We start from the raw sequence: 27,640 nt of genomic DNA on the forward strand, positions 1-27,640 counted from the left end.
CACACCTCTGTGTCACAGTACAAGCTTGGGGAATGATTGTGGATTAAAAGCATGAATGGCCTTTAAGACGAGCTCAAGGAAGACGAACCTTTCATGTTGGGGAAGGGGCAAAGCTCACTTGATGTTAATTTTTTTTTTCATTTTCATTTTTTTTTAATCATGTTACAGACTGATCACACCTCCCTCCATCCTGTCTTCCTGGTACCACCTTTATGTCCCCTCCTTCTGTACCCCCTCTATTTCTTTGAAGAGAAGAGAAGGCCCCCATGGGTACAAACCCACCTGGCACCTCAAATGGCAGCAGGACTAAGCACATCCCGACCCCCTGAGGCCTGACATTGCAGCCCAGCTAGGGGAAAAAGACCCAATGGCAGGCAGCAGAGAGCCTCTACTCCTGTTGCTAGGAAACCCGCATCATGACCAACCTGCACATGTGCTACATATGTGTAGGGGTCTATGTCCAACCTGTTGTGTTCTTTGGTTGGTGGTTCAGTCTCTGTGAGCCCCCATGGGCCCAGGTAGGTGACTCTGTGGGTCTTCTTGTGGTATTTGACCCCTCTGGTTCCCTCATCCTTCCTCCCACTCTTCCCTGAGTTTGGCCTATTGTGGGTCTCTGCATCTGTTTCCATCAAGTGCTGGATGAAGCCTCTCAGAGGACAATTATGCTGAGATCCTGTCTGCAAGCATGGCAGGGTTTCATTAATACTTTCAGCAGTTGGCTCTCTCCCATGGGGTGGGTCTCAAGTTGGTTTGCTGTTTCCTCAGACTCTGCTCCATCTTTATCCCTACCCTTCTCGTAGACAAGACAAATTATGAGGCAAAAGCTATGCATGGGTTGGTTCACCCCCTCCACTGGAAGTCTCTCCTGGCTACAAGAGGTGGAGACTTGAGGCTCCATGTACCCACTGTTGGGGACCTCAGCTAGGGTCATCCCCAGAGCCAGGGCCTCCCCTATCCTGGAGACGCTCTCCCGCTAATTTACGTTCTCTCTCCCAGTCCTCCCATTTCCCCCTGCTCTCCCCACACCTGATCCTGCCCTGTTACTCTACCCACCCTCTCTCCCTCACAGCTTCCTCCCTCCATATACTCCAGATGTCTATTTTATTTCCTATTTATTTCCTCACTCTCAACTCAGGAACTGTTCAACTCTGCAGTTTTGTGCCTGAACAGGAACCTTGAGATACAGGGAAGCAGTGAAGGACACAGGGGATGTTGGCGAGCTCGGATCATAAAGAGAAAAGGACGTGGTGAGTAATGGTGAAAATGGAACAAGGCAGTAGCCTCATTTTTTTTTTTTTTTGGATTGAATTTAATTAGAACTAGTCTGTATATGCAGCACAGGACTGAGAAAATAAAACTATCAGGGTTAGAGAGAAAGAGGAAAGAAAGATGGAAGGCTTCAGGACAAAATGAGCTTAAACCATCGGCTCCTCCAGAAGAGTTATATGTCCCTCCTAATGATCATTTCTTGTTAGAAGAACGCTTTGATGATAACTTAGATTCTGTTAAGGTTCCAGAGTTGGAAGAATATATAGAAGAATATAAAGAAGAATATATAACTGAGTTTTATGGTTTTTCAGTTATAGAGCAACCTGATGGACAGGGTAATATGGTAAGAGTCCATGCTCCTATACCTTTAAAAAATTAAAAGAACTAAAAATTGCATGTGCTCGATATGGTACTACAGCACCTTTTACTCAAGCTCTGTTCCAGTCCTTGTCTACTGAGGCCCTCTTCCCAGAGGACTGGAAACAATTAGCAAGAGAATGTTTAGCAGGAGAAGATAATTTATTGTGGAAGTTAAAAGTTGCTGATCAGTGTCAAACAAAGCTAAAATCTTCTGACAGCTTCTCAGTTTTTCCAGTAAGAAAACTAATGGTTAATTCTACAAAGCTTCTGTGGTCATAAAAATCAGATTCAACAAATAGCAAGGTGTTTTGTCTGTCTGTTTTGAATGTAGAAGTTTACCATGTTCAATATGTCATGGTTACAGATTAGTGGTCATTGGATATGTTTAAAAATCTGCAAAAGGGGGAGGAATCATATCCCCAAATCATAATCATGCCTTAAATTTTTTGAATGTGAAAATACAAGGCCATTCTGCAGCTGGTCGATTGTGGCACCCTAATACCAAAGATAATTATGCCTAAGTGAAATGGAAAGATCTGATTACTGGAATATGGCAGGGCCCCAACCCTGTATTAATATGGGGAAGAGGGCATGTTTATGTCTTTCTGCAGGACATTGAAGGAGCCAGATAGATCCCAGAAAGGTTAGTGTGATTTGCAGATGTTCCCTGGAAGGAGGATGTTCCTGCTGCTGACCATGGTGAATTCTGTCCCGATGGTGAATGGAGAGCTGTATCGGGCTTTTGCTCCTGACCCACCTTTGTTACATTCTGCTCCTGGGAGAAGATGTTGTGCAGAGAAAACTTTTATGGGACTGGACTTGTTTGGTAATTAGGGCAATTCTCAAAGAGGACTGACTATGGGACTTTGGTCTGATTCTGGTTTTCAGCAGACCTGTATTTGGAAGCTTGCCACAGAAACTCTTGGGAGGCCTTTTAATTGCCTATGTAAATTCACCTTATGCTTTGTTGTTTAGAAATGTTAACATTTTTATACAAGATTCAAACTTTAATGCTTTTTTGCCATCAATGTAAACTGTATATCTAAAACTGTATATCTAAGCTTTCAAATGGACAACAGGTTCAGGTTGTTTGACTTCCTTTTGCTATAGTTCTTGTGAATGCCTCAGGCTTCGTATTCTGATAAGGGGTCATCTTTTAAATCACTTTTATGGAGTGTTATAGGACTTGGCTTATTACTCTTATTAGGAGCATGTCTCCTACCAGTGATCTGCATAAGATTAAACTCCAGTGTCTACTCTAGCAGAGGTTGGTAGTCAAAGACAGGTAAGATCTCCCTGAAGAATATCCAACCTAAGACATGGCATGAATGATGGAATTCATGTACCAATGATGGGTAAGAATGTATCTTTCAAGAGAGACAACCTAAGGACAGGCCACAATCTTCTGCTCCATAGCTCTTAAGTTATGGCCAGTTTTTAAAATATAAAGAAGGAAGACCTGTGGATGGCTGCTTGTTTGTCAGGATGCTTTGTTATTGAGCTCTCAGCAAAGAACGTGTTTCACCCTGGCCTTCACCTGGAGACAGGAATGGGCAGAATGTTTTGCCAAGTTCATTTCCTTTTGTTTGTGTGAGGATCACACAGACAGGTGTAAACAAGTTTGACTTCTCGGACCCCTTCATTGTATCAAGGTGCTTTGCTCTGACTATAAAAAAGGACTGTGGAACAAACCGAGTACCTAGTTTCTGCTGAAAGCCCTCTCGAACAGACGCCATGTGTAGCGTGTTGTTTTTTTAGTTTTCTTTCAATGCTCACTCCCCACTCAGGAACTGTCTGACTGTGCCAGCGGGCTCCAGCAGTACACTGGTGTTTTGCATGGATATCTGTGTAAAAGTGTGTGCCAATGGTGCCATGCAGTGGTAAAGCATGACTTTAATCCCTTGGGAGGCACAGGAAGGTAGATCTTTGAGTTCAAAGCCAGCCTGATCAGAGAGAGTTGACCAGAGAGCCTGAACAGAGAGAGTTCCAGATCAGCCAGAATGACACGGAGAAACCTGTCTTGAAAAAACAAACAAATGTCCCGGTACAGGTAACCACCAGGGAACAGCAGCATGCTCCAAGTACCATCTTCTTGATCCACATCATTTCCAAGGCCACATGTCCACCTGCATTCTAACAGACTTCCACCATTGGGGAACATCAGCCATCAGGGAGCAGTACCCACCATGGACCAACAGCATCTGGCGTATGCCATTTTCTGGTCCCCATCTCCACCTGCAGCAGCCATCAGAGACTACCAGTTCTCATTGTATCCCAGGAGATCTGCTACTACCCAGACAAATCAGAAGACCTCTGCCATCTGGGACCACCAGCTAAATCTACAGTCCCAGAGACCAAATACCATCAGACACCAGCAGGCCCGCTAACACCAGGAACAACCAAATGGCTAGAGGTCAGTGTAAGAAGATAAGAAACAAAACATTGGGCCATACAGCACCACTAGAACCCAGATATCCTACTTCAGCAATCACTGGACATCCTAAGACACCTGAAGTGCAAGGAAAATATATTAAATCTGATGTTATAAAAATAATAGAGGCCTTGAAACAGGAAAAAAATCCCTCAAAGAATTATGATCAAAGAAATACAAATCAAACAGGTGAAGGAATTGAATATCCCTTAAAGAAATACAGGAAAATATAGTGAAATGGGAGAAGGAAATGAATAAAACCATGAGAGCCCTAAAAACAAAAATAGAAGCAATAAAAAAAAAAAACACATTCTGAGGCAATCCTGGAGATGGATTACCCAGGAAAGGCAACTGTAACTACAAACAAAAGCATCACCAACAGAATACAAGAGAGACTCTCAGGTGTAAAGATATGATAGAAGAAACTGATATATCAGCCAACAAAAATCTTAAATCTAAAAAGTTTCTGACAGAAAACATCCAAGAAATCTGGGACACTATAAAAAGAGCAAATCTAAGAAAAATAGGAATAGAAGAAGACTCCCACCTCCAAGGCCCAGAAAATATTTTCAACAGAATCATAGAAGGAAACTTCCCCAACCTAAAGAAAGAGACACCTATAAACACACAAGATGCCTACAGAACATCAAGTAGACTACCACACTAGTAGTAGTAGACAGAAAAGAAAATCCTGCTAAATAATAATCAGAACACTAAGCGTATAGAACAAAAAATGAATTTTGAAAGATGCAAGGGAAAAAGGCCAAGTCACATACAAAGGCAGGCCTGTCAGAATTACACCTGACTTTTCAAAAGAGACTCTTAAAGCCAGAAGGGCCTGAACAGATATTCTGCAAGAACTAAGAGATCACAGATGTCAGCCCTGACTACTACACCCAGCAAAACTCTTAATCACCATAGATGGAGAAAACAAGATATATCAAGATCACCATCTACCCACAAATCTGGCCCTACAGAAGATACTAGAAGGGGAATTCCAACTCAAGGAGGCTAACCACACCCAGGAAAACACAGGAAATAAGTAACCACACATCAGCAAAACTAAAAGAAAAGAAACACACGTACATAAATACACACACATGCCCCCCCTCATACTCTACCACTACCAAAATCAAAATAACAAGAATTAACAATCATTTATCACTCAGCATCAATGGACTCAGTTCCCCAATAAGACACAGGCTAACACAATGGATGCAAAACTGGATCCATCAATCTGCTGCATACAAGAAACACACCTCAGACATAAAGATGTCTTTATGTCATAAAGATGACATAAAGATAGATGTTATGTCAGAGTGAAGGGCTGAAAAAAGCTTTTCAAATCAAACAGACCCAAGAAGCAAGCTGGAGTAGCCATTCTAGTATCTAATAAAATGGACTTTCAACCAAAAGTAATTAAAAGAGATGGGGAAGGACACTTCATACTCATCAAAGGAAAAATCCACCCAAATGATATCTCAATTCTAGACATCTATGCCTCAAATGCAAAAGCATCACATTCGTAAAAAATTACTAAAACTTAAACCACACATCAAACCCCACATATTAACAGTAGGAGACTTCAACAGCCCATTCTTACCAAGGGACAGATCATTGAAACAGAAACTAAATAGAGAAATAATGAAACTAACAGATGTCATGAATCAAATGGACCCAACAGACATCTACAGAACATTTCACACGAAAGAATATCCATTCTTCTCTGTGCCTCACAGAGCCTTCTTCAAAACTCATCATATCCTTGGTCACAAAGCAAGCCTCAGCAGATACAAGAAAACTGAAATAACCCCCTTGTATCTTATCAGACCAGAGAAGCTAAGTAACAAGGAGGACCCCAAAGAGGACGCTTGAATTTCACTCGGAAGGAGAAATAGAATAGTCATCAAAAGCAGCTGGAAAAAAGGAAACACTGAGGTAAATAAGGGTGGGGATCAGATGTGGGGAGAGCGGGGTGAGAAGGCAGAGTGCTTGCAGAGTGAGAAGAAACCATGGGTGGAGTTATCTCTTAGACAAGCTGGTCATCTGCGATAGGGTGGGGGTTACTCTAGCTGAAACCCTTGGAAGTGGGGGTCATGGAGACTGGAGAGGCCACCCTTTAACCCAAAAGGGCTCCTGGAGGAGGGAGGGGAACATCAACACACCCAGAAAAAAACATCCCACCCACAACTTACGCTGCCTACAGGATGTGCAGGGATAAAAATAGAGCAGAGACTGAGGAAATGGTAACAAGTGCCTAGCCAACCTGAGACCCACTCCATGGGAGAGAGCCACGCCCTGACACTATTGATTATGCTCCACTGTATTTGCACAGGAGAGCACAGCATTGCTGTCCTCTGAGAGTCTCCAGCAAAGGATCAAAACTAAAAATGAGCCAAACAATGGGTGGAGCATAGAGAGCCTTATAGAAGAGAGGGGGAAAGATAGAAGGACCTGGAGGGGACAGGAGCTCCACAGGAAGACCAACAGTCCCAACTAACCTGGGCCCAGAGGGGCCTGCAGAGACTGAAGCACCAGCCAGCGACCATACATGGAGAAGACCTAGACCTTCTACAGAGATGTACCCAATGGGCAGCTTAGCCTCCATGTAGGTCCCCTAGAAAGGAGATGAGGGCTTTCTGACATGGTCTCTGTTGCATGCTTTTCTATCACTTCCCCCTTGGCAGGATCTCCCTTGACAGGACAATGTGATAGAGGAAGTGCTCAGTCCTGATGAGACTGGATGTTCTGGGATTTGTGTGCACGGCAGGGGGGGTCCCCTCTTTCTGAGGAAAAGGGGAGGGAGAATAGGGGGATGAGGGAGTGACATAGGGAAGGAACCAGGAGGAGAGGAGAGAGGGGGCTAAGTATGAGATGTAAAGAGAATAACTATACAATATTTAAAAAACAGGAAGAGCAAACAAACACGAAACAGAAAAGGTGGTCAACCCCTGGGAAGCAGAGTTACCCACACTTGTGACCTGCCATAAGGGTTCTGAAAATTCAGCTCTGCTCCCCTAGAAGACCATCCAGTGCTATAAACCCCTGAGCCATTGTTCCACCCCAAGACCTGTCTTAAAAAAGTAAAAAGACAGATGTGAGAGATAACGTAGTGGGTAAGGACACCAACACAAGGGTTTGAGTGTGAAACCCCAGCACTCACATAAATTCCGATACAAACTTTGTGCCTGATTCCCAGGGCTGTGAGGGACAGAGACGAGGTTCAGGGGAGAGACCCTTTCTCAGGGGAGTGAAGAAGACAGTGATAGAACAGGAGACCCTGAGATCTCCTCTGGCCTCTGTGCACACATGGGAGAGGGCACACATACACATATCTGTACACACGCCACACCCAGCCCCTACCTTCAAAAGAAGAGCATGTGCAAAACGTTGTCTCCTTTATATAAAATTAGATTTCTCTGTGTGGTGCATAAAATATGGGACTAGAGTTTTATAGTGGGTAAGCAGGGGTAGCTTCTGCTTCCCATCATTCGCTGTTTGTTTGTTTGTGGCCACACCCAGGCTCTCCTTCCATCCAGCCCCAGGTCCCTCAGGAGCACTCAGGTGGGGCAGATGAAGGAAAGGAGTAAGTCCACTTCATTTCGGACAATGAGCCTCCCCGGGTGGATGCTGTCTGGCAGAGCCAAGCTGGAGGTCATTTCCCATGCATCCACAAAGGCCACCCGAAGACCAACAAAGGCAGCTCGGAGCAAACGGTTCACCTGGAGCGTGAGCCAGTCACTGCCATACACAGACTTGTAGCCAGTGTTGGCCAGTTTGATAATGACCAGGGTGCTGGGTGCCCGGTCCAGCAGGGCTTTCACAGCCTCCCGAATGCCTGCTAGTCTTCGAGCCAAGATGGATGGAGGGAAGGTGGTGAAGTGGGCTCCCATGCCCAGCACCACCACCGTGTAGGGGTCCCCAGCCAGGCCATGGAGCTCTCTGGCCACAGAGTGCAGGGAGGCCACTGGGGTGCGGAGAGAGCGCAGGGGCCAGCTGTGGGCCCTCCAGTGCAACACTGTCCCCCGAGTTGTCTCCACAGCCATCAGGGGGCCCGCCTGATATGTGACATGGAGGTCAACTGGCTTCAGGGCTGTGGGAAAGAGGAGAGAGACGGCATTAAGATAGGGAACCAGTGTGCAGCCTAGGCTGGCCTCACACTTCACATGTGCAAAACATTATCATGAGCTCCTGATCCTTCCGCCTCTACTTCCCCTTGCTGGAGTGGCAGGTGGGTAGCACCCTACCCAGTTTCCATCTTATGTACTCTCCATGTAGCCCTAGCTGACCTGGAGCAAGCTAGACCAGGCGTGCCTCAAAGTCAGAGACCTTCCTGCTTCTGCCTTCCTGATCCCAGGAGATGTGCGGATCCCAATTTCAGACTAAGATGTTTTTGTCTTTTAATTTTTTGTGTGTGTATGTCTGTACAATCATTTGAGACAGAGTCTTAGGTAGGCCACGTTAGACTTTAACTGTCTTTGCAGCTCAGAATGGCCTTGAATTCACAACCTTCCTGTCACATCCAGAGAGCTACAGCTATCGGGGTGCAAACCACACTCAGGCTGAAGCAGTATTCATGTCTCCACCCATAGACGGGGACACTGAGACCCTCGAATGCTTTGTGATTTACCTTGATCCCAGACAATGCTGGAGGGGAATGTAGGTCAGGGTTTGCAATGCTTGCCTAGTGTGGTGTGGCTAGTGAGATGACTCATCAGCTGAGAGTTGTGCAAGCCTGATGGCCTAGCTTCATCCCTGGAAGGAGAGAAGTGACTTCTGAGAGCTGTCCTGCGACCTCCACAGGACCTGTGCCATGACATGTACTCACACACACACAGACACAGAGTTGTTAAAACTCAACCAGGCTGGGCTTGGTGGAGTATGCCTTTAAATCTACCGTTCAGTGTGCACAGGCAGGTGGATTCTGTGACTCTGAGGACATCTTGATCACAAAGGGAGTTCCAGGCCAACCAGGGCTACGTTCGTAGTGAGACCCTGCCTCATAAAACAGAGCAAACCAGCTCACGCCTCCACTCAGGTGCCTTCAGGAAGACCAGCATCCTGCCCCGCCTGTCCGCTAAGCCGGGGCCTCCCTCAGCACCGTTGCGTCTGCCTTCTGCACCCTGACTGCACGCATGCTCCCCTCGTGCTCGCTCACAGGGCACCGTGTCCCGCAGATACTCCCACCACTGCCGGAGGGTGGAGTCCCCCATCATGTAGACGATGCGGCCAGCCAGGCAGCTCAGGATGCTGTCCGCAGTGGGGAAGGAGCGGCTGGAACAGAACGTCGAGTGCCATCGGTCTTGGTGGTAGAAGCCAGAGGGTTTTAGAGACAAGTGGCCAGGGCGGCATGGCGGCCTGGAGGGCAAGGCTGGAGGAGAGAGAAACACAGATTTTTTAAAAAAATGACCATCTTCTAAATGTCTGGCATTGCTTACAGTGTTTTGAAAATTAACTTCTTCACATGTGTTTATTTGTGAGTGCAGGCCACAGCACATGTGTGTACTCAGAGGACAGCCTTTGGGAGTCAGCTCTTCCCTTCACCACGTATGTCCCAGGGTTTAAACTCAGATCATGTTTGCCCATAGATCCATTTCCATGGTCCAGTCAGGTATTCTCACAGAGAACTGTGACATTCTGTTATGGTGTCTGTGTGTGTGTGTGTGTGTGTGTGTGTGTGTGTGTGTGTGTGTATACGTGAGTGTGTGAAACAGTCTTATAAAGCTCATGGTTGTCTTAAACTTCCTATTCAGTTGAGAATGGCTTTGGCTTTCTAATTCTCCGGCCTTCACCTTGAGAGTGCTGGAACTCTGTAGTGGAAGTTTCGCTTTCTTTAAAAACAGTTATGTTATGTAAACATGGTTTTGTTTTAATCCCAAGTGTGGGATAGGGGGCTGCCCACAGCAGCAGACGATTTCCCTTGTGCAGGCTCTGAGATGGGCATGAGCTTTTGCCAGCTGCAGATAGGTTAATTCTGAGGACTGTGGAGAGGGAATGAAGGCCAGAGTCTAGAGAGAGAAAGGGGGCAAATGATGCTCCCCCCTGCTGGTCCTGGCTGCTGTTGATGCAGTTTGACATGAAGAAGTTGGAGATATCCTGGCTATGAAGACTGCACTTGCCCCAAGAAACCCAACAACCCTAACCATCAGGAAGTAGTAAAATGAACTATGGCCCTTCTGCCCACTACCCTTCTTTCTCTCGTACATAGTGTTCTAAAGTTGGGAGGGATTGGAGTAGAGAAGGGATGTAGAGGTATAAGAACCTAAAATAGTTAAAATATAGGTGCCTACAAGAGGTGTTCAGATATAGGGCTTGGAATAGTGGAAAATCTGGTTTCCAATGCTGTAGAGGAAAAAGCAGGGTATGAAGGAATTAATATACTGTTTCAAGATGTCAGCAAAAAGTTCATAGCAGCTACTGCCACTGGGTTCTCTCCTGTTTTGCTCCCAGAGGGAATTTTCTGTTTTTGCTTAGTCTTCTTCCTGTATTCCATTCAATAAAGATTGGGAGAATGGTTGAACAATTGGCAAAGTTCAAGTGGTTATGTGGGGTCTAAGAAACGAACACTGGATAGAATATAGAAACCAGAATTATCACTTGATCCTCTCACGTTTGAGAGGATTGCAGAGTTGGCTGTGCAACTAGAGAGTTTGTGGCTTGAGATGGAATAGCTTGGAAGCGAAAGCACCACTGGAAAAGGAGAACAAAAGGGTACAGACTGAGAACCAGAGTTTCCTGAAATTGCCACCCTGCCCAACTCCATGCACTTTTGGTGTCAAGTTCTCACAGCTCCTGGGCAGGCTGGGGACCCAGGAGAAGTACAGGGAGAAAAGGTTAAAGAGAAACAGCCTGTTTCAAGAGAAAGGGTTAATCTTGAGCAAACTGAGCTGCCTGAGGAGAGCCCTGGGTTACAAGCTTACCACCAGCAGCTTTCTCAGTAGCCAGCCAAAGCCTTAGATACCAAAACACTTGTTGCTTCAACTGCAGTAAATATGGTCATTTGAAAAGAAATTGGGACCCAGCTGCTAAAAGCCTCAGAACTCAAAACAGCCCCAGTGTGTTAACTCTGAGAAATATGGTCCTTTCTGCCAGAAAAGCAAAGCCATTTCTGGCACCATTGTGTTCAAGGCACAAATGGCTGATTTTCCTGGGGTTTGTGGGCACTGTGGTAAAAGGCATCACTGGTCCGATGAGTGCAGGTCCAAGAGTAACATACGAGGTAATCTGTTGCCATTAGCAAACGGCTTTGAATTCCTAGCTCAAGACTCAGCAGCAAAAAGTACAAGCCATTCCAGACATGAGCAGCCCAGAGTTACAAGGTTATACAAGAAACCATTGATCCAAAAAGTGTTTGGTTCTTTGACAATAGTTCCTTGCTTCAAGAAAGCAACAAGTCTCATTCATACTAGAGAAAAGGCCAGTTTCTCTTCTTCTTCTTCTTCTTCTTTTTTAGACTAAAGGAGGGAAGTGTAGTGGAAGTTTTGGTTTCTGTCAAAACTCAGTAATGTGCCAGGCATGGTGGTACATGCCTTTAATCCCAGCACTCAGCAGGCAGAGGCAGGAAGATTTATGTGAGTTTGAGACCAGTCTGGGCTACAAAGCAAGTTCCAGGACAGTCAGGGCTACCCAGACTGTCTCAAAAAAAAAAAAATCAAAACAAAACAAATTGTTATGTTATGCAAACATGGTTTTGTTTGAATCCCAGGTGTGAAATATGGGGCTGCCCCAGATTGCCCACAGGAGCTGACAATTTGTCCCGTGCAGACTCTGAGAGGACCCTGAACTTTGGCAGCTCAGATAGTTTAATTCTGGCAACTCTAGAGACAATAAATGCCAAGCCAGGAGAGACCCAGGGTCGGTGGCTCTGAGGAAGAAGAGGGCTGCCGCTTCCCCCTGCTGCTCCTGGTTGCTGTTGGTGCAGTTTGGTGAGAAGTCAGGTCTCCTAACTATGAAGGTTGGACTTGCCCCAAGGAGCCCAATGACCCTAACCTGCAGGAAGAACCTAAAGAGGATTACGGTCCCTTCTACCCACTAAGCTTTCTTTCCTCCTTGGTGTTGGGGTATTGACGGGGATTGGGTGGAGGAAGGAGACATAGAAGCCCACAGGAAATAGATCTACAATTAATTGATTACAGAGCTCCAGGTGTACACCTCCACACTCAGGATGGAGCACTGTTCCTGTCTCCACTTAGAGATGGAAACACTGAGTTCCTAGACATTATATAGTTTACGGTGATCAAGGAAAATGATGACGGGCCAGGCACGGTAGCTCAAGCCTATGGGGGGGGGGGGGCAGAGTCAACCAGTGTCTATGAATTGAAGGCCATCTTGGTCTACATAACAAGTTCCAGACCAGCCAAGGCTACATAGTGAGACCCTTCTCAAAAGAAAGAAACACACAAAAAGTACATAAATGGCTTGAGATTGAGCTGAGTTTAGAGAATGTTTATCTACTATGTTTATTGGTCTGGGTTCAAATCTCAGCACTGAATAAGCCAGCTGTGTCAGCTTCTGGCCTGTAACTCAGGAGACAGGGCAAAGGGGTCAGAACCTTGAGCTTGTGCCCACAAAGTGACATAGTGGGTAAAGGCATTTGCTGTGGCAGCCTGGGGGTGACTTGAGTCAATTCTCCAGGCCCCACATAAAGGTGGAAGGTGACAACTACTCCACAGAGTTTTCCTCTGACCTCACACACACTGTGGCATACACATACCCTCACCCACGCATGGACACATATGTAATCATAAACAGGTGAGTAATTTTCAAAGGCCGTTAATGTGTCTCAGTATCCAGTCTTGATGGCCTGAGGTTGATGTGGACCCATGAGGTGAAAAGAGAGACTCTATCTCAGCAAGGTGCCCTCTGACCTACACACACACACACACACACACACACACACACACACACACACACACTTTTTAAAAATTGAAAAAAGGAGGTTCAGGTCAACCTGTGTTACCCAAGACTGTTTCAAAAACAAAATAAAGTAGCAGGCGTGGGCAGCGCACGCCTCTAATACCAGCATTCTTAAAGCCAAAGCAGGCTGATCTGTGTGAGTTCAAGGCCAGCCTGCTGCATATAGCCCACTCCAGGACAGCTAGGCCTGCATAGTGAGACCATCTCTGAAACAGCGAGGCAACACCAACCTCAGCTGAACAACATCAGAAGCCCTGTCAGAACCAAGGATTGCAAGCATGTGAAGAAGAGCCAATGGAGACCCCGCAGAGGCCAAGGCTGTGTGCCACTGCCTTCCTGAACCCAGGGCTTAGGCCCTGCTCTCTCCACCACACACCAAGGAAGGCTACAAGGAGCAGGAAGAGCCACAGAGATGATCCACATGAGTGTTTGTTCAACCTCGTCCTCCAAATTCAGAGCCCAAGCCTGAAGAGGACCCTTTGAAGCAGGGAGAAGGGACCCAGAGGGAGAGGGGAGAGCTGGTGCTGTGGAGAGAACACGGAGGTGCCAGGACTTAGGAACACAGCTGGAGCACGCCTGCCTGGCCTCACGAAGCTCTGGGTTTCACCCTAAGTTTGAATTCAATACGAGGAGAGGCCAGGCTTGAACTGTGGCCTTACTGTTTCCAGAGTGCCAACCTGGTAGGTAGGCACCACACTGCCCAGCAGAAGCTGAATTTACTCTGGTGTTCTTTATTTTTTTAACATATGTGCTTGTGTGTATGCCATCCGTGTGCAAAGGCCAGATGGAGGATTCCCTTAGGCTGAAACCACAGGCAGGTGAGAGTCACCCAACATGGTTGCTGAGATCTCAACTCAGGTCTTCTGGAAGAGCAGCCAGGGCTCTGAACCTCAGAGCCCCTCTCCAGCCCCTTGTTCCTGTACTCATCATTCCTGACATCCTTAAGCTTAAAAGTTTGGCATCAAGGAGGTGATAGATATATGTCCAGCACGGATTGTGGAGGTGGCCTCAAAGGTGTATCCTTATTGTAAATTCAGGACATTGCATAGATTATATATGTACACAGCTGTTGTTTGTACGTGTGTTACACCTTACTAAAATATTTTCTTATCAGAGCCAGGGATGGTGTCTTGTACTTTGTCTGAGTATCGGACAAGTATGCTTCCTTTAAGCCATTTCTCCAGCCCACAAATTTGGCTCATAAAAGCACAGTAAAAGACAGTGAGAGCATTTGAAGCCAGGAAGTATGCTGTTACACCTCAGGGCTGACCACAGCACATACTTCCCCGGCAGGAAGGAGGTTAAAGTTCTGGAATAAAATCCATGATAGGGCTGGGGAGATGATTTGGTGGGTGTGTGCAAGGGAGATTGAACTGTAGAACATGTGTAATAGCTGGGTGTGGTGTGCCTGGATCCCCAGCACTTGGGGAGGTGGAGACAGCAGAGCCCAGGGCCTCACTGAGCAGCCAGCCTAGCTGAAAAGCCAGCTCCATGCTCAGTGAGAGACTTGTCTGAAAAATCTAACAGGACCTTTCTATAGGATTGGCCATGTTTACTGCCCCAGAACATTGACCTGCTGGCTGGGTGCTTCATGCACACAGCTGGAGCCCTTCCCCCAGCCTAGGGCTTGGTGGCTTGTGGCCAGCACCTTCCCTCCAGAAGTGGTGGCCCACACATTGAAACCCCTCAAGTACTTGGGTCAGTGTCCATCCGTTTGGGGCTTAGAGGATGCTGGCAATCAGGCTGTTCGAACCCTGGCCCAGACCTTCGAGTGGCTGCACACTTGGATCACTGTTCCTGAGGCTCTAGACCAACTTTGCCTTCTCTGGGGCACTGTATGTGGTCTCCTCAGGGATAAAGCAACTGGTACATTCCACCCTGTGCCCAGTGTTCTTTGTGCTCATCAGAGGTGGAGCAGGGTTTTTTTTTTTTTTTTAAGAAAGGCTTCATTTTCTCTCTCTGTCTCTGTCTTTCTCTGTCTCTTTCTCTCTCTCTCTCTTTGTGTGTGTTGTTCCTGTGGACAATCAAGCACCACCCTCACTCCAGCTCTGTCTGCTGTTGGGGAGGCCCCTACAGATCTTCTTTGCCCCTCACTTCAGTTTCCCTTTGGGCTGGGGAAATGATGAACACAGGGGTCCCTCACTTCTTGAGGGGGGCATCAATGCCTCCAGGTTCTTCCTGTCTGAGGGAGCCCCGGGAGAGAGGTTGTGTCCCTCTGAATACTGTGAGTGCCTGGCTAGTCATGGCCTCTCGGTTTAGTGCTTTGCAAACACCAGATTTAGAACCTCTGTGGAGCCAGGTGCAGTGGCACATGCCTGTGATCCCAGCACTCAGGGAGGCAGAGGCAGGCAGATCTCTGTGAGTTCAAGACCAGCCTGGTCTATAAAGTGAGTTAGGAAAGTCAAGGCTACACAGACAAACCCTGTCTCAGAAAAACAAAAACAAAATCAACACCCAAAACAGAACCTTTACAGACAATAATATGAATACTGGCCCTCCCTTGCTAGCTTGCTATGGCTGGAAGGACCAGAATCAGCTCTTCCTTCCAGCTTGAGCTCTGCTCACCACCTACTCAGACACCCTTGGGCTGGCAGGACCCCAATTTTTCCTACTTTCATTGCTCTCAGTTATCAGATTACTGCCAGAGATGAAACTGCTTTCCCTGCAAGAAACAACACAACTTAAAGTAAAATCCAATAAGAGAGAGAGCAATTGGGGAGAACAATCTTACATCAGCCTGGCCTCTAGATACATCTGCACAGGAGAGAGAAGCCCACCCATAACACACACACACACACACACACACACACACACACACACACACACACACTCACAGAAACAAAAAAAAGGCCCACAACCCATCCAAGCTGATGATTATTTCCAACCCCAACCTGTTCCAGCCTCACTCACCCATATCACTCCTGTTTCCAGGCTCTGCTGGTGTGACCAGGAAGGCAGGGATGCCTGAAGGGAGTTTCTGGTCAGTCACATTCCTGAAGAAACAGAGTATGAGCTTTGAGGGCAGTTGACCAGGGGACATTTGATTTGCAAAGAGCATGCCATGATTGACTGGCTATTTATCCTCTGCCTAATTCCAGGCCACCACAATAAAGCCAGCACACTAACACAGGGAGAGAAGGGTAGTTAGGAGGAGCAGACAAGGAGGAGAAAAACCTTCAGTAATAGTTCAGTAATAGTTAAGATAACCAAAGAGCCATGTAGATCTCTTTCATACTAAACAGAGCTCCACAGCAAGTGAGAAAATGTACTTTTCCTGGCACTACAATCTAGAAAGAGTAATAAATGTCATTATTATTGTTACAGAAACACCGGTCACTATGAAAATAACCCTCCACCCGCATCCCCCCTCATGCCTGCCTTTTTGACACAGGATCTCATGCTCAGGCATCCCAAGCCAAGAAGGTCCTTGAACTTGACTTTTCTGCCTGCACTAAAAGGTCACCCTTAAACACCAAGGAATTCAAGTTCACTCTGGGCATCAGGAAACCCTGAATGATGAGGTTGATGGTGATGATGATTGTGATGGTGATGATGGTGATGATGATGGTGATGTTGATGATAATGATGGTGATGATGGTGATGATGATGGTGATGTTGATGGTGGTGATGATGAAGGTACTTGTTGCCAAGCCTGACAGACTCAGTGTGATAGCTGGGCCCCTCATGGTGGAAGGAGAGAACTGACTTCCTCAAGTTTTCTCCTGACCTCCACATACCTGCAGTTAGAACTGGGAACATTCAAGATTCTAGGTGTCTTACCCAGCCAGCAGGAGTTCATCATATGGTGTGGTCACCTTCAGGTAACGTCCACTCGAGTGACCCACTAAAGCACTGCAGGGCAAAGTTGGGGGCTGAGCACAGAACCAGATCTCCCCAGAAACCACATCCTTGTACTGGCAGGTCGGCCCTCTGGCTCCAGTCGACTGGGGGTCCACGTTGCAGGTGACAACCTCTTGAATGCCATTCGTTCCTTGGAAATACCCTCTAAAATCCACGGTGGCCCGTGTTTCTCTCCAGACTCTCCGCAGGACCCCAACTGCCTCGCTGGAGTGGATCAGCCGCACTTGCACCTGGGCCCTGCCAGCCCAGAGCAGGGGGAAGGACAAGAGGTAGGTGCCATTCTCCAGGTCCTTCACCTCCCCTGGGACTCCTGCCTTCACTTCCGGGCCCAGCAGCTGTGCCCGAAACAGATCCCCACCATGAGCCTTGGGCCTACCCCAGTGATCCCTAGCCACAAGGATGGCCTCTAGGTTACTTCCCAGAATATAGGTGGCCTGGGCAGGACCCACCAGGTGGTAGGTGGAGGTTTTGGGGCTGGTTGAGGCCAAAAAGTCACTGTTGTGCCCACCAGTTGGAGGCCAGTATAGAAGGCTGGTCAGGTTGGTGAGTTCTTGAGGGAGAGAATCCCAGTTGACAGACTCTGAGACATATGCAGCGGCAGGAAGAGGTTGTGGGATCCAACGGGTCACGGGTTCAGGCCAAGACATCATGAGATACAACACCTGTGGGTAAAGCAGGAGAACATGCCAGTGTGCTGTGTGCCCCATTTTACTCTTGGAAGGAGGTGCTCCACTTGGCTGAGAAGCTCCTAGGAGACCCACCTGACCCATTCTGTCACTCCTAAGCCTGGCATTTGAGTCACCATCACCTTTGTGTGAAAGAGATCTCAAGGCTGCAGTAACAGTGTTACTGGAATTTCTGGGGAGTCTCAGCTCACCCCATATTACCTAGGAAACTGGGGCACCATTGGGGTTCTTCTTTATCTTCATTTTATTTTTTTAAAGATATTTATGTACGAATTCTTTGCTCCCTTCTGTATGTGTACCACATGCATGCCTGCTGTCCAAGGAGACTGAAAGAGAACATTGAATCACCTGGATCCAGAGGTACAAATTGCTGTGAGCTGCCCTGTGGGTGCTGGGAACTAAACCTAGGTACTCTGTGACAGCAGCCAGTGCTCTTAACCACTGAGCCATTTCTCTAGCTTCAAATGCCTCTTATGTTTTTCTTTTCTTTTTAAACAATGTGTTTTTGTGTGTGCATGTGTGTATTTGTCTGTACACACAAATGGATGTACATGCATACATATGTCCACTGTGGCCCACATGTGAAGGTCAGAGGACAATATGTAGGGTCATTTCTCCTTTGTCCATGTCCAGAGGATAATAGCTTGGCAACTGTCTCCGTTATCTGCTGAGCCATCTTGTTGATCCCACTGTTGACATTATCTGATATATAGAGAACAGTACCACATGTGTTTACAGATTCTGCAGACCCAAGGACTTAACAATCTAAACTGGAGAAAGAGAACCAAGAGGAACCTCACTGTGTACATTGGTAGATCAACAAGGTTTGAAGGTAGGTAGGACTAAGAAAATGGTGCTAAGGAGGGCCAGGAAATGGATTCTGTGAAAGTTTCCCTGATTACTATGTTCACAGATCAAGAAAGTACATACCATCTGCATATAAATGCTATTTCATTTGCCCCGTATACTGAACACGCTGAGAATCAACATCCTAATTCCTTGATTGTGTGTTTGCAAATTATAAACTGACTATTACACTTAGAAGCCTGACATAAGGCCAGGCATGGTATGTTTGTGGTTCCAGCCCTCAGAAGGCCAGGGCAGGATGATCAGTAATTTCAGGTCATTCTTGGGCAATTTGAGGGCTCGCTGAGGAGTGGAGCAAGGCCTGACTGGATGAATTCCTGAGTGAATGTGTGCTGTATCCACCATAATCTGCCCAAAGGCTGCTCCTCTACACAGGCTTCCTTGTTGAGCGGTATACCCTGAATCTGCTTCCTTGTTCAGCTGGATGCGATAACCCCAGCTTCTGTTTAACAGTATTTAAGAAATTTGATAAACTCCCTGGGTGTGCTGATTCTCCATAAGAGAGCTCTGAGCTTTTCTGTGTGCCCATGTGTTTATATGTTATTCATTCCCTTCCCACCCAGTCACGTCCATTGCTGAGGCTGTGCTTGGATAGGAAAAGCCTGGGGTTACTGGAGATCCTGTTACAGACAAAAACAAAAACATGAAATAGGGGCAGCAAGGTGGCTCAGAGGGTTAACGTGCCTGCTGTGTATAAACCTGGTGATCTGAGTTCTACAAGACATGGAGGAAGCAGCTCTCTCTTGCTCTCTCTCTCCTGTCTATCTCTGTCTCTCTTTCTCACACACACATACATATCACCATCCCATACCATTATATACCTTTACCTTTCCACACATTACACAAAATAATAGTAAATTTAAAGAATTAAGCAAGAATCTGAGGCCTCACATTCTCACTTTGCATGAAGCACAGAAAACTGGAAGTCAGGTCATACTCAAGCTTTCAAAGGCCAGCCCTAATGACACATACTCTTCAGCAAGACCACACCTTCCAAACTTCCCAAATGCCACCAGCAAAGGAGGACCAAATGTCCAAATACTGGAGCTTCTGGGGGCATCTCTCACCTACACTAGCACACATGAGATGACAATTGGTAACTTAAAAAATCTGTAGTCATGGGGCTAGAGATGGATCAAGAGTTAAAAACACATATTGCTCTTGCAGAGGACCAGGGTTCTGTTCCCAGGTCCTGAAAAGGGCTCCAGAGCTTAGTGCAAATGACTCCATGAAAGAAATGTCATTAAGGCTGTAAAACTCACTACACAGGCAGCACCACCTGCCAAAAGTAAAAACAGAGACCTAATCCAGCAAAGCTGACAGCTATGGCAAAGTCTCCTAAATGTGCTAACCTTGCTTTTTGGCTCTGTAGTTCTGCTCTTGGACAGCTGTTCTTGTTAACTGAAGTATGTCAACCCAGGACATGGCCTCTGTGTTTAAAAGCTCACCCTGAGAAATGCTCGGGGCTACAGTGAGATTACCAAACACCCAGTGTGGTCACTGGCCTGATAGTGAAGGCTTTCTATTGGCTTAAGCCTACGTGCAAGCAGCCTTCGCTGGTGAATACCCACAACATTTCTGGAGGCCCCAGCAAGATCCCAGAGACTGGACCTTGAGACCTCAGGGCCCCTTGGAACAAGGAGAAGTGCAATGGTCAGGAGACTGCTGCCTGGGATGACCCCAGGGCTCCCTTTGGTCAATCAACTAAGTCTTCAGAGGGGTCTCCCATCTCCACCCCAAAAGGAAACAAATTAGGAAGTCACTGGGCTGTCACCTCGGGAGATAGGTCTGGTTAAAGTGCCTTCTGTTTAGACACACAGTGGAGGTCGGACGTGGCTGCTGATCCAATGTCCGGTGTCCGTGGGAGACATGGCTGGACCGCTGTCTGTTCAAGTGTGTGGATGTGTGGCGGCCAGCCCTCGTTGTTTTTACTGTGTGTCTGTGTCTTTCTACGCACCTCTGTCAGTTCTGTTTCCCTGTGTTAACCAATGGCTTTCCCCGGTGTTAGACAACCCCCCCCCATAGGCTTAAGACCTTTGCCTCGCCCCCCACCCCACTGGCACCTGAATCCCTTTGGTTCTGCCAGGTTACCCAGGGAGACCCCCCACTCCTGGAGCAGGAGCGCCTGCTAGCTCTGTTGTTTGAGCCCTGCTCACTGTCAGGGTTGGTCCCTGGGTGGAGGCGGGCCTCTCACTCAGGGCCCGCTGCCGTCTACACAGAATGCACACAGAGTTGGGGAAATAGTCACTGCAGATGAGCAGAGCTCTGCGTCTGCTCTCAGCAGCCCCAGAGAAGGGGAATTCAACCAATGATCCATAAAACACACCATTCTCCGAAAACAGTTTTAAAGAACTGCCACTGGGATGGGCAGGGGAATCAGAGCCAGGAATGCAGCCTAGATAGAATGGATTTTTCCTGTCCAACGCCGACAAGGAGACTTTAAACAGCTTTTACTAGATCCTTTTTAAAGGATTAAAGATAACTACTAAAAAAAAAAAAAAAATATTTTCTTTGTTACCTACTCAGCTCCAAATATTAGAAAAAAGTCATAAAAGTTTTAAAAACTCAAGGTATAAGTAGGTCCCAGTCCCTGGAGGTAGTTAAAAAAATATTTAACAACAGAAAACTACTAGGGACAAGACCTTTTGTATAAACTGAAAGCCACTATCACCTTCTGTGATGATGGGACAAAACTAGACTTATAGGTACCCAAACTTTGGGGCCACAGAAATGCCCTGTGACATACCCATCCAAATGTTTGGTCCCTGTAGGCACAGGATGGCCCACTTGTCTAAAAACTGTGCTGGCTACTGCTAGTTCAATGAAAAAGAGCAACCAAGCTAACTCTGGATCCGGATCTTTCACTCACCAGCACCCAATGGCGTGGTTGAGGCCCTCCTCTGAGGAGCACCAGAACCTTGGCTGTCTAATGACTGTATGACCCAGTACTAGGCCGTACTACTGGCCCACCCTCCAGTCTGATTTGAAAAACCCACTGCCATCAATTCAGCTACCTGCGTGCCTGAAGACACAGGGGCTCCTCCATGACTGTCAGAGCTGAGAGCTGAAACCAGGCACGTTGCAGTTACAGCCCTTTAACCAAAACGATCCAACCCCAAGCCAGGTTCCTCAGTCCAGAGGGCAGAACTGATTGGTCTGACCCGGGCTCTCAGATGGGAAAAGGAAGGTCCACTCCATCCATGGACTGTTTGTTTGTTTGCCTTTTGTTTTTTGTTGTTTTACAACTTGGAATTTCCACAGTATGATCTATAGAGAAAGAGGGTTTCTCATCACTGGAGGTGGGAGAAGATATTAAAATTCTTGGCCCACCTAAAGGGCATTTGGCTTCCTCCACAAATTGCTGTCCTCCACTACTGGGCTTTTGACCTGGCTGCCCAACAAAGGGTCCTAAGACCAGTGGGGTCTATTGACATTCTGATAATATAGAGACTCCGTAGTAGAGAAGAAATGGACAGCTCAAGCCCACAGACTGATGGAGGAGCTGAGAGAAAAGATCATTCTTCCCAAAACAACTGGCAGGACTGTTGGTAAGAAACCTTCACCAGGCTACTCACCCAGGGTCCACAAAACTCTCTGAGTTGCTCAGACCAAGGGATGTTATACCGAGACTGGGCAGCTCAGGGGAGATGTCTCAGCCCATTGCCAGCTCGGTGCTTAAGGCAAACAGTGTCCTTAGCCAGGATGGAGTCCAAGGGAGAGACAAACACCCCTTAAAACTCTTCACCAAGATCTGGCCTGCGGGGGCTGGGGAGGATAACAGCACTTGCTAGTTTTTAAAGGGACCTTTTAAGAATGAATTAAAGTCCCTGGAGGAATTTTAGGCTCCTGGGGCGCAGTCTGGGTGGGGAACACCTCACAAGGTGACTGTCTGCCCTCCAGCAGCAAAGAGAGCTGGTGTTACACCACCACACCCAGCTCGAGAAAGCAGAAGCCACAGACGCTGCAGCCAAGTGGACGATCTCTGGACTCTGGGCCCTCCTACTCCCTGCCCCTCTACCTCCTCCTAAGCCTTGTGTTTTGCACAATGGGTATGGATACAGGTCACAGTCTAGCCACCATTCGTAGGCCTGGACCTAGGGAGACAGACACCAGGAAAGGCGTTAGCTAGTGCGACTACAGACCAGCAACCTCTATTCATCTTGGCCTCTACTTGCTGATGTCTGCTTTTATGCCTAGTTGCATGGAGAAAAGAAAAGACAGGAATTTATCTTTTGAGGTAGAAATCGGTGTTTCCAGTTCTCTGCACACTCTGAGGCTGGGCTCCTAGGTTGTTGAAACAAGGGAATTTCCATTTCGAAAACAGGGATTGTAAAACTGGCTCCCAGGGGAAAAATTTCCTTTAAACAAAACTCTGTCCTTTAGGAGACAGAAAAAAGAACCAAAGAAACAGACTCTATAATACAGAAAGGGATCCTGGGAATAGAGTTAATCATTTCTGAAAAGCAGTCAAGCAGCAGGATTGCTGGTTATGCTTAAACACCTAGTCCCTGTACTGCATACGGACAGGAACTAACTGGACTGCTAGTCATTGGTGGACAAAACTCACTGCACTGGGAACAGCCCAAGTTAACCTTACAGGACTTGCAAGGGGCTGAAACTTGTCTAATATTCAAAGCATTTTTTTTGAGACAGTTTCTCTGTGTAGCCTTGACTGTCCTGGACTTGCTTTGTAGACCAGGCTGGCCTCTAACTCACAGAGAGAGAGAGAGAGAGAGAGAGAGAGAGAGAGAGAGAAAGATAATAAATTTGAAAGATGGGCAGAAGATCTCTGTGTGGCCCCGGTTGTTTAGGGACTCACTCTGTAGAACAGGCTGGCTTCGAATTCAGAGGTCTACCTGCCTCCGCCTCCATAATGCTGGGACTAAAGGCATGTGCCACCATGCCCAGGGCAGTGATTTTTCAATAAAGGAGAATTCAAACGACCAAGAAATCTGTGAATAGACCCTCAGCTGAATTATGAAGAAAGTGAATAAACCACCTTGGAAAAGCTCTGCATATTTATAGAAATGATATTAACATAATTTCTAGATCCTTGCAATATTAGCAAGGATAGAAAGCAACCACATCTCTCAATACTAAAAGAGACCAGGCAGTTGTTTTCATACTTTAATATGTGTGTATGCTAGGACCAAGCAATTTGGCTCATATAAATACTCACTGCTACAGTGTGCTATGCACCAAGACACTGGGACAGAAGGCTCATGGTAGGAGTGCTTAAAACACTCCCAAACTGGGAGCTGCACCTCAGGATGATTGTGTAAGATGCAGGAAATCCTGGAGTCTCGTGTGGTGGTACAGGCCTCCTCCAGTTGCATCCATCACCGGGGAGGCAATTGCAGAAGAATCAGAAGTTCAAGGCCAAGGCTGGAGCTGTGACAAGAGCCTAGCATGTGTGAGGTCCTAGGTTCCATCCCCAATGCTGTGGAAAGGAAGAGGAGGAGGAGGAGGAGGAGGAGGAGGAGGAGGAGGAGGAGGAGGAAGAAGAAGAGACAGAGGAGATTGTTCAAGGTCATCCTCCCATACGTGACCCGGCTGAAACAAGCCTGGGCAACAGGAGACTGTCTCAAAAAAGAAAAAAAGAAATAATAATCCCCAAACTGAAAGTAGCCAAATTTCTTTTACTCTTCTTTCTTGTTCTTTTTGTGACCCCCCTCCCTTACCCCTGATCTTGTGAGACAGAGTCTTCTCTGTGTAGCCCGGCTGTCCTCAGACTCATTATGTATCTCGGGCTGGCCTCAGAATCACAGAGATCCAGCTGCCCCTGTCTCCTGGGTGCCAGGATCAACGGTGTGCTTCTCCACACCGACTCTCTATCAACAGCACAGTGGTCAAATAAATCATGGTAATTCACAAACTGGAATGATGGCAGATGTTAACCAAGTGGAGTTTGGCATAGTAACAGATGTAAAATGTATGAACCTCATAAAGCATGACACACATAAACCCATGCTTCCTTATGACTCTACTCTGAAGTTCAAAATTAACTATACTGTCATAATTCAAAATGCTGCACACCGCTGGGCTCAGAGAGGCAGAGGCAGGTGGATCGCTATGAGTTCAAGGCCAGCCTGCTCTACAAAGTGAGTCCAGAGCATCCAGGGCTACACAGAGAAACCCTGTCTCGAAGAAAACAGAAACAACAACAACAAAAAAGCTGCATACCGTGAAAAAAAGAGAGAAATACAGAAATCTGATGATGATAGTAAATTTCTCTGTTTTTTCTTTTACCTCCTATTTCTCTTTTTACTTTTTATTGATTTTTTGTGAATTTCACATCATGCACTCCAATCCCACTCATTCCCTCATCCCTTATCCACCCTCTGCCCTGGCAACTTAGCCCCCAAAAGGAAAAAAATCTCACTATAAAAGGTGCAGTGTCCCACAGTATACCCTTTTGTCCAAATATCTTTACTTGCAAATGTTGAGGAGTGGGGCCAGCTATTCCACCTGATACTGTGTGACAGTGCCTGGCTTGGGACTCATTTTTCTAGAGCAGGCTGGTCTCCAGCTTACAGAGATTCATCTGCCTCTGTTTCCCAAGTGCTGGCATTAAAGCTGTGTGTCACTATGCCTAACTCTCTATTCTTTTTAAAATACTTGTTTTCTTATTCATGTATGTATGTGTTTGCCACACATGTTCAGGGCCTATGAAGGTCAGAGATGGGTGTCAGGTCTTTTGGAACTGGAGTTACAGGGATTGTGAGTCACTAGACACCGATGCTGGTAACTGAACTCGGGTCCTCTGGAAGAGCAGCAAGAATTTTTAACCATGAGCTCTCTCTAGCCCTCCACTGCCCCCTTTTCTATCCTTCCCTCTTCCAGCTGATCTTCCTTGCCAGCTCAAATAGTCCTCTTCTCTCCCTTTCTTTCTTTCTTTCTTTCTTTCTTTCTTTCTTTCTTTCTTTCTTTCTCCTTTCTTCCTTTCGGTGGTTTTTTGAGACAGATCTTACTGGAAATTGGCACAGAGCTTGTTTCATAGGCTAGTTGCTCTCAGAATAATGTCTGATCTGTCTTTTTATAGTTCAAATCATTCAGTTTCTACATTTCCATAAAGTTGCTGCTCAAATACCAGTAACAATACCCTGTGAGTTAAAATTCCGGTTTTGATAAACAGGAAAAGCCTCTTCCGGAACAACTGTTGGCTTTTTCTTGAGTATAACTTCAAAGAAGAAATAAAGCGGTACCCTAATCTCCTACTAGCTTGCTTCTGTTCGTGGCAGGTATTTAAATCTGTTTTCTTTTTATGCCTTATGAGACATGCTTCTTCTGTGTAGCCCTGGCTGTCCTTGAACTTGCTCTGTAGACCAAGGTGAACTTGAACTCGGAGATATGCCTGCCTCTGAGTGCTGGGATTAAAGGCGTGCACCACCTCTGCCTGGCCTAAATAAAAATTATTTGCTATGTGAGTTTCATACATGTATACAATGTATTTTGATCATATTCATTCACATTATGGTCTATCCTCCCCTTCACCCACCCCAATCCTGTGTGTGTGTGTGTGTGTGTGTGTGTGTGTGTGTGTGTGTGTGTGTATACACCAGACCTTTTTCTATTCTCTTGACTTTTTCACTCCAGGCTAAAAGTGAAACCACAAAACTTCTTTCTCTTAATCAGGAACATAGAGAACCCTTCTAAAAAAGAACTGAGAACTCGAGTTGATGGTGTGGGACGTGGCCACCACTGTCTTCACCAGGGCAGCTGTGACAGCCTGCAAAGGCGTCTGTAGTCTTTCTTGTGTAGACAGAGGGCTCGGGGAGGGTCATTAGAGCCTCACCTGGGAGTCCAGCTGCCCCCATCCCTAACCTTGTCCAGCTGTCTGCAGTTCTCCAGATGCATGTGGTGTCTGGAGGTGCTGGGGCACAGAGAAGCTCCTAACAGGAGAGTTTCTGCAGCTTCAGGGAGTGTTGCTTGGAGCCTAATTTTTGGCTTGTTTTATTTGGGGGGGGGGGGTGGACAACCTCTTCCTTGTGCCCCTGTAAGGAAGCCCATTAATCTCATTTATTCATTGACCTAGACATAGGTAGAAGTGTTCTCCTTGCTGCCGTCGCGCTGTGTAGGGCAAGCAGACATCCGCTCATGCCTTCCCAGCCATAGTCCTTATTCTCACTCACGCTTTTTCTCCATCGGGACTTCCCTGGACAGCTTCCTCCGAGCGTAGACTCCCTGATGGACCCCAACATGCCCCTGCCCACACTCCTAGAAAGTTCTCCCTGCAGTCGATGCTCCTGAATACCCCTCAGGAGTGGGAGGAGGAAGAATGAGAGCTTCCCTCGGGTCACTCTCCAAGGTTAAAGCATTAACCAATGCAAACTTAGGGAGAAGCAGTAATGAAGCCAACAAGAGGCAATGAAAGTACTTACCAAAACCAGAAAGACTAACCCGACAGCCAGAATCCTGTAGCCCTTGGAATACCCCATGGACGGAGCCTGGATCCTCGCAGCCCAGTTGCCGAGTTATGAAAACGAATCCGGGTAGCTTAACAGCATCATCCGTTTAGCAGGCCCACCCATCGTAAAGGAGCTGACTGACCGTGGTGGCTTCCAGTTTCCACGAATACCGTCACCTGATGTGCGCGCATGCTGTCGCCTGCTGAGGGCGGGAAGTCCAGTCGGCTCAAGGACATAGGTGCCGAGGCAGAACTCAGGTGGAAGAACAGGATCCTCATTCACGTGTGGCCTTGTGTGTGGGAAGACTCCTGGCTCCCGGCGAGCCGGCAGGAAGGCGTGCCCAACACAGTGTCCTCTCCACAGACACCCACGGGGAGTAAATGGAAAACCTAACTTTCACATTTCGCCGAGGTTCCGCGTGTAATACCTGATCTCACCACGAGAGGGCGCGGGAGGCTCGGGGACCACCGGCGAGGAACCGGGAGGACCGAGGTTGCCCTCAAGCTAACGCAGCAACTTTTTCCACTCTCCTGGCTCACTCTCTGGCTCGCTCTGTCAGGAGGACGGCTCTCTTCTCTGCGGGCTGCTGCAGGCTGGCTGGCCTGCGAGCTTCTGGGCGATTCTCCCGTCTGCCGCTGCTTTTCTCTGCGGTAGTACCCCGCGGCAGATGTGGGCCTCTGCAAACAGCCTCTTTACGCGGTTCTGGTTATTCAGTTCAGGCTGTCGGGCTTGCCTAGCAAGTGCTTTGACCTGCCACACTCGTTGCTTTTACCCCACTCATTTTAAGGTTTGTTTTTGGCTGACAGACGTAGTTTTGGTTTAAATCGCCTAACAGGAGAAGA

At 47.1% G+C, this 27,640-nt stretch overlaps 1 protein-coding gene across 2 annotated transcripts; it reads right to left on the reverse strand.

The window, feature by feature from the left end:
* Positions 1-7,441: 7,441 nt before the first annotated feature.
* Positions 7,442-27,130, reverse strand: LOC129670128 (NXPE family member 3-like). 2 transcript variants are annotated; one of them, XM_055598575.1, is made up of 5 exons: positions 26,772-27,130; positions 16,757-17,499; positions 15,887-15,969; positions 9,087-9,431; positions 7,442-8,153 (listed from the first exon to the last, which is right to left on the reverse strand). In XM_055598575.1, exons 1-5 carry the CDS (start codon positions 26,826-26,828, stop codon positions 7,621-7,623), a joined length of 1,761 nt encoding a protein of 586 aa, XP_055454550.1. In that variant the 5' UTR covers positions 26,829-27,130; the 3' UTR covers positions 7,442-7,620. The 2 variants fall into 2 exon arrangements, with proteins under 2 accessions (XP_055454550.1, XP_055454551.1); XM_055598576.1 differs by having other exon boundaries at positions 9,219-9,431; positions 26,772-27,128.
* Between the last annotated feature and the right edge of the window lie 510 nt (positions 27,131-27,640).

Source organism: Psammomys obesus, unplaced genomic scaffold (assembly GCF_907164565.1).
Source record: "Psammomys obesus unplaced genomic scaffold, mPsaObe1.curated_primary_1811, whole genome shotgun sequence".
Taxonomy (NCBI): Eukaryota; Metazoa; Chordata; class Mammalia; order Rodentia; family Muridae; genus Psammomys; species Psammomys obesus.